This window comes from Scylla paramamosain, chromosome 1, assembly GCF_035594125.1.
Source record: "Scylla paramamosain isolate STU-SP2022 chromosome 1, ASM3559412v1, whole genome shotgun sequence".
NCBI lineage: Eukaryota > Metazoa > Arthropoda > Malacostraca > Decapoda > Portunidae > Scylla > Scylla paramamosain.
In genome coordinates this window covers 31602693-31610136 of record NC_087151.1, presented here as the reverse complement: position 1 = coordinate 31610136, position 7444 = coordinate 31602693, and the positions used below count along the sequence as shown (strand labels likewise).

Genomic DNA, 7444 nt, shown 5'->3' with positions numbered 1-7444 from the left:
AATATAACAAAAATATGAGTATTCCTTTACATTGCACTGCATTGCTTTTTTTACCATGATCACAAAGATAATTAACCAGGTTTTCGAGCGTTTCTCTTGTTAAAGAATTTATAGTGTTAATCTATCAATGGAACCATACAAACATGTACAGAAACCCGTACAACTTCAACCAAAGCCTTTTGAATATACTGGAAATGCAGCGCAAAAGCGTTTCAGAATATAATTCTCAATGCAAGCCTCGCACGCCTTGTTACCAAAGAGCATCTGCATCGCCGTCATGTTGGACGTACAGTAGGCACTTACGTATTAAAATCAGTCCTCCGGTCATTTCAAGACAATTAGGCATGTTCTACTTATAAATACTATTGGCTGTATTTAACAACAGCAATCACTTACATTAATGATGCGAGGAGGTGAGCGCGTGATATTAATAACGCACACAACCACACGCACACATGCACGGCGCGACGCACTTCACTTATCGCCGCCGCACAGCACGTGCACATGGCGGGCTGGCAGAAGTGTAATCGGCTTGGTTGCTCTCCGAATCCATTGTTGCTAATTTAACTTACATATCCATGTCTCACATCTGAAATGTTCTTTTGCAAAAGAAGAGAACTGCGAAATGGAGGCACCGGCATCCGCTTGCAGGCGTAGCGTCCTTTCCTGTCCTGCACTAATCACTTGACACGTTAGCCTTCCTAGGTGTTTCTTGTCGCTGTAACTCAGAATAGCTCCCTCCTCTTCACACTTCTGGACCTTCTTGAACCCCGAGGATCGACATGACGCTGCCCAATGGCCCAGCTTCCCACAACGCCAGCACTGCGATTGACGAGCAGGGCACTGGCTGTTACGGGCCAAGTGCTCTCTCTTCCCACAGTTATCACCCTTCACAGTACCTTTCCCTTGTAAAGCTGTAGTTTTCTGCACCTCCCATGTAGCTTCCTCACGCGTGAAGTTGAAAGTGTTGCAAGCTGGTTCTTCCATCTCTTGTGATTCCCGCTTGGAGCCCTCGTAGGCTTCGGCTTGCGTCACAACCACATCCAACGTAAGCTTGTTATTCTGGAGGAACCGTTCGCGTAGCCTCAGATGAACAGTCTTCTCGACCACTTGGTCTCAAATCATCTCAGCAAGTGCTCCGAATTTGCAATTATGTGCCAGTCGCCGCAGCTCAGCCACATATTCACCCGTTGACTCACCGCCGTGCTGCCTTCTGCGTCGGAAGTTAAACCTTTCAACAATGACGTTTACTTTATGAGAGTAGAAGCACCTTAGCTACTGCATTACAGTCGCGTAGTCATCCTCACCCGTAGCCTTAATAGCCGGTGGCTGGCTATGAAACACCCTCTGCGCCTCAGCACCCACGCTGTGAAGCAACAACGCCTTCTTCCGTATTGCTGTGAAGTCGTTAACGCCGACAGCTACGAGAAACGTCTCAAACTGGCGCTCCCGGTCCGTCCAGGTGCAGGAGGGCTTCCCAGGACACTGCAGAAATGCCGGAGGCGGACATATTCCGGTGGCCTCCATTGTAGGTGAGAATCCTACTCACTGCGCCAAAATTGTGTCTGGTTGCAAGGCCGGGTGGATAAGGATAGGCGCACTGCCTCTACAACTGTCAGGAAGCCCAATCCCGTTTATTCGCCTGTGGTAACCCGTACATCAACCCTGGTTCGAACTAGCATTCGAACTGACCGAACATACCACTCAACAAACCAACACTATAATATCCACGCATTTTCTTCATGTTATAAGATCAGGTAAAGTTTTGTGTTCATCATTATGCATATACGTGGTCAAGACGATGAAGTGAATGACGAAAAATGGAAATACGAAGATAATCTACCACGTAGATTCTCTCTCAGACACGGGTATGGACTGAAGTCACGTGACCAATCCCACCCTGATCCCCCCCAAATGCCCCAACCCCCAGTCTGACCCCGCCTCCTGTTTCCCCCCACCATCTTCCATCCTACCAACCTCCTGGTGATCTCAACGTATCAGTGTTCTTTACTCACCTCAGTGCATGCATATCTTTCTCATATCTATATCCCAGTCAGTCAAAATGATGCTAATACCCGCCTTCCTGACTTAGTATCGCATGTAACAGTCAGGCAGATGACATCTGATCACCACTCAGCTACTATTATATCGTTATAAGCACTGATGCATCTGTTGGACATGCAATTATGGCAACTGTCTACATCAATTGGTACATCCAACGGAGTCTATTGTCATGTAAATTAATTATCTAAATAAGAGACAAACTGAGAAATACTTAGGTAATGCAAGGAAGCATGGTAGCCTCCACACATTGCTGCCTCACCATCGTTGCTAGAGCCAATACAGATGAACCTGAGAACAAAAACATTTCATAAAAACACCCAATTATGTATCGATGTGAAATTCATATCTATATGAAATCAGTCTTTTAGCATTATCTGAAGTCTACAGTGGTCAGCAGCACAGGTGGCCCCGAGTGAGGCTAGCGCTGCGGTGTGGGAGTGCTGTGGGAGGTAGTGGTGGTTGTTGTGGTGGGGATGGAGGAGGACACGTCTGCTAGATGGGCTACCTGCTAGAATGTTAGGTATCCCCAGGCATATGTGGCTTCAGGTTTGAACATCAATGAGCCAAGTAAAGGTAAGCCCGAACCATTTGTTGTCACTCAGTCTCATTATAACTAAACAAAGTAATTGCCTAGATTTTTCTCTCGTCCTTACTATTTTTTTCTGTCATTTCCTTTTCTTACGACTTTTATTAAACTTTGAAATAGATCCAAAACTTTTGGTTTGGTTGCATTTTGGGCTAATACAATGCACACAATCGTAGGTAGCAAGGATAGTGCTGCCGGTGGGAAAAGTTATGTAGGCATACTTGGATCTGCGTACATGCACCTGTAAATGCGATAAATGAGAAAAGAAGAGACGAGATAATTGAATTTTGGAATTTTTTAATTAAGAATATTCTTTAATCAAGAATACTGAGGGCAGGGCACTCATGTTGATGTGTAGTCCGCTGGCTGGGCCGCGGCCTGCAGGTGAGTTGCCAAATGTGCATTTTCCTTGCAGTGTTACCACGTTGGGTAAAGATATATATACTCTCTCTCTCTGATCGGCCTCAGGGTGAATTCATGCGGCATTACAACCACTTTTGTCCATATCCTCCGAAGTACCGTCGACATGGCGTAATGATGGTTCGCAGGAACATCGTGTCTGCTCGACCTCGGCTGTTACTGTGCTGTCTGGCAGGTCTCTGCAGGTGGAGACATTCTTCACTACACCTGCAAGCTGTGTAACCAACCCAGCGCTCATTTGCTTCCTCTGTCAGGGACATGCTGCCCCAAGGACGGCCCCTGCTTGGTGTATGTGATTTCCTCCTCACAGACAATAATCTTGACACTATTCTTGTACGGCACGTGCGATTTTTTTGTTTCTTTCCTGAATTTCTGAATTATTATTTCACCACTTTGGTGGAATTAATGTGCATATTCCTGCGTACCCTGCTTGTCACAACTCTTCTGTAATTAGGTACTATTTCTTATACTATGTTTGTCTCTATGAGAGTAATAAATTGATAAAAAAATTCTCTCTCTCTCTCTCTCTCTCTCTCTCTCTCTCTCTCTCTCTCTCTCTCTCTCTCTCTCTCTCTCTCTCTCTCTCAGTGATCATCATATCTCTTTTCTACAGAGAGAGAGAGAGAGAGAGAGAGAGAGAGAGAGAGAGAGAGAGAGAGAGAGAGAGAGAGAGAGAGAGAGAGAGATCCCCGCCCAACGTGGTAACACTGCAAAGAAAGTGCATAACTGGTGCTCACACCTGCAGGACGTGACCTTTGCTACCCCCCGGGACTACACATCGACACGAGTAGTTTTAAGGGGGCGGAGAGGGGATGTGAATATAATGTTGAAATGTAATGATCACATCCTCTCTCCTGAAAAAAAAACAAAAAAAAACTTTGGATCTAGCAACCGTTGTCCCGTTCAGTTTTACGGAAAATGTACTATTTACAGAAGTGCATCTGCTTGCACACAATTGTATATTTAGGAGACAACTATTTCTGTGAAAAAGCAGCAGCAATTTAGGCAAACCAATATTTAGAAAAGACCTCGGAGCGTACTTAAGATCTTATCTGATCTGCTAGGAATTAAGATTTTCTGGTAGTAGGCTTTATAATTAAAAGGAGTAGGAATAGAACTACTGGTTATGCTGAGACTTTATTTCTCATCTAGATCATGGCGTAGGATTCTGGTCACTGCATTAATTTGGGAAATCCTGCAGAAGAAAGGCGATGATTCAAAACACGACATATTTACTGTATCAGTATGGTTTTCAACACCTAAAAGCAGCTCACACATGCAGGCATGTACTGAATGATTGTATTGTGAAATGATCTGTGAAATAGTTTGACCAGTGGTTCTTCATGGTGTCTTTGCCAATGGAAGATGCTGGTCTTGGGATTTTCTAGGCGCCGGTTGAGGGTGGTTTTGCATTCCAGTGTCGTCTGCGTGTTTTCTTTTCTTCCCGTGATGGGTCTCATGGGCCAGCGTTGCAACTACTTCTGATTCCTGACTTCATTGATCCAGTCAACAAAGTAGCTCACCTAGAGAACACAAAACATTAGACCTGCGTGCACACACACACACACACACACACACACACACACACACACACACACACATTAATACAAAGAGTAACTTACAAGTTAATGAATCATAACTGACGTGGGAAATGGAGGCCGAGACGTGATGGACATGGCTGGGACTCACCTCAGTGTATACGCCAGGATATTCTGGGCGGGCGCACCCGAAGCCCCAAGACACCACGCCAGCCGCGTAAATCTCGTTGTTCTCTCCCTGGCAGACGAGGCTGCCGCCAGAGTCACCCTAGGAAGAGTTCACTTGTTTGTTCATATATGCAGTAAACGGAGATAAATAAGCAGTTACATATTGTCAACATCTACAGCATCAGTGTCATCGCCGTTGTCATTAACCATAATAAGTCCACCATCATTATGACCATTATTATCACCACCATCACCACTACCGGATCGGTGTTTGATCGGTGTTTGGCCTAATGGTTGAGGAGTACTCCGTCAGGTGCCTCTCCACCAAGGCAGCTGCTCGACACCTCGCTCTCTACACTGACTCAGTACGTCTTCCTTCACAGTGCGACACGACAAATGATCTGGATTCGTCCCGGGATTCAAACGTGACTCTTCTTAACTTTGAATTGGGATTGGCGTATATCCTCAATGTATTATGTAGTTTTTTAGTTCTTTATCTGCTAGGAAACTGCATGTCGTATTTATGTTTATAAGATTTGTTATTCATTTATATACATTTGAAACATCATATGGATTGGAGCCTTTGGTAAGCTGTAAATTTGCAGAAAGGATCTACCTGCGCCTCGCTGTTTAATGCAACGCACAGTTCCCATTGCGTAGCGAATCAACGAGGGCATTTGGTATTATTCACATGGCATTTCTAACATCGGTTTACGGATCTAGTTGTTCTCTGTACAATGAACTGATCTTCAAATGTGATGTTACTTGGCTGTAAGTACACTACTGGCTTGTTTCCCACAAGAGAAATATCATTATAAAACGAAGATAATAACAAGTAATCTTTCTGTGCCATGACACGAAATGAGCGGAGCAGCTTACCCAGCAGGAGTCCTTGCCACCTTCTTCGTATCCAGCGCAGATCATACTGTCGAAAATCGTCATACCAAAATAATCGTAACTTTCTCCACATTCTTCGTCTGGAATTATGGGTAACGTGACCTTCCTCAGGACGTCAGAGCTATCGAATTCTTCTTCATTTACTGTGCCCCAGCCAGTCACCACACAGTCCCCTGCACAAAAGATGTCCTGTAAGGCTTCATACTAATCAACGGAAATCATTATCAATGTGGAGCACTTTGATGGACCATAAGAATCTGAGGACTGGAATATCATGAGATAACGTGAAAACCGGAAAGGTGTTTCTTCACCTGTGGAGTTGGTTTGTGGGGCTGGCAGGTTGATGGCAGCGACGGTCTTTCCATCCAATTTCAGTTTCTCCGGCAGCTTCAAGAGGGCAACATCATTCGCGAGTGAACATTCGTCAAACTCAGGATTTATGACAATGGTTCCTACCTTACGGTGCTGCTCCTCATCTGAAAACAGCAAGTTTAGTGTCTTTTCTGGGTAGGCTTAACCATGTTGCATTGTTGTGACGTTCTCTCTCTCTCTCTCTCTCTCTCTCTCTCTCTCTCTCTGATGGCCCCTCACCATCCAATACTGGACTTAACTATAGTCTGTTCACTGAAAACTCACACCGAGCGAGCTGTGTGTGCCTACGTGAGTACTGTCATGATTGAGAACTCGGTTCGTTTCATTTCACGTTTTACATTTATCTCGGTTTTTTCACGTTTTGTCACGATTTTTAAGTACTAAAAAGTAATGATAACCACAACACCCAACCTACCATAAGAATAAAGAAATAATAAAGAAAATGTACGAGTCAGCGCGTGGTTGACGTGGCCAAGACGTGAGAGTTGGGACTGTATTCAGAAACTCTTTGGCCTCACACCTCGACTATTTTCAAAGACCACAGAGATGATAAACCGGATTCTCAAGATTACTTCTCCTGTTAATAATGCAAAAATCTCGTTAATCTGTCACTAGAACCGTAAAAAAACACCCTTAAAAACCCGTGTAACTAGTGCCTTTTGAATGTAGCTGAGGTGCGACGCAGAAGTGTTTCCAGACCTCAACACCGTATTTCAGACCTCAACACCGTATTCTAGACCTCAACACCGTATTCTAGACCTCAAGACAGCATTTCAGAAGTCATCGTCATATTTCAAACCTCACTCTCCTTTTCCAGACCTATCCTCATCCATCCCACTACTAACTCCGCACCACCCTTCTCGAATCATCACCACGGTCTCTATGGTATCACCTCTCCCCTTCAGGCCTCACCCACATGCTGGAGGCCTCAACAGTCAACAGTTATCATCATGCTAAAAATTCATTACCCTGCAGTGGTCATGCCCTGTTCAGTATCTTCCAGCACGTTGTCATAGATCATCACTTTACCTATTATTGCCTCCTCACCCTGGCAGTGCTCACCAGATTGCTTTGCTGAAAGTTTCCTAACCCAGTCAAGGCTTCAGTAATCTGTGTACCAGAGTTGGGTGCTTTGTGCGATGTACATGGGAAAGTTTTTACCTTCGACTACTGAAAATTCATGTTCACCGGCCACGATCTTGAACTCCAAGTCGAAACTAAAATAGACACAGTGGGCGGCAGTCATTATCCACCACTCGTCTATCACGGAGGCGCCGCATATGTGTGCATACTCTTCCAGGTGAGGGAAGTAAACTTGCAGGGACACCACCCACGGGAACTCGTCTGTAACACCATGAAAATTTTACTGTAGATATAATTTCTTTATTATTATTATTAT

The 7444-nt window shown here is 44.7% G+C and overlaps 1 protein-coding gene across 1 annotated transcript in view; it reads right to left on the bottom strand.

The window, feature by feature from the left end:
- Positions 1–4191: 4191 nt before the first annotated feature.
- Positions 4192–7444, bottom strand: part of LOC135104789 (transmembrane protease serine 9-like) — a 16023-nt gene continuing 12770 nt past the window's right edge. Inside the window, exons 13-17 of the mRNA XM_064012424.1 lie at positions 7207–7389; positions 5985–6149; positions 5656–5846; positions 4760–4876; positions 4192–4593 (exon numbers count right to left, since the gene is read on the bottom strand). Coding sequence (XP_063868494.1) covers positions 4546–4593; positions 4760–4876; positions 5656–5846; positions 5985–6149; positions 7207–7389 — 704 coding nt within the window. The 3' untranslated portion in view covers positions 4192–4545. The remainder of the gene's footprint in view (positions 4594–4759; positions 4877–5655; positions 5847–5984; positions 6150–7206; positions 7390–7444) is intronic.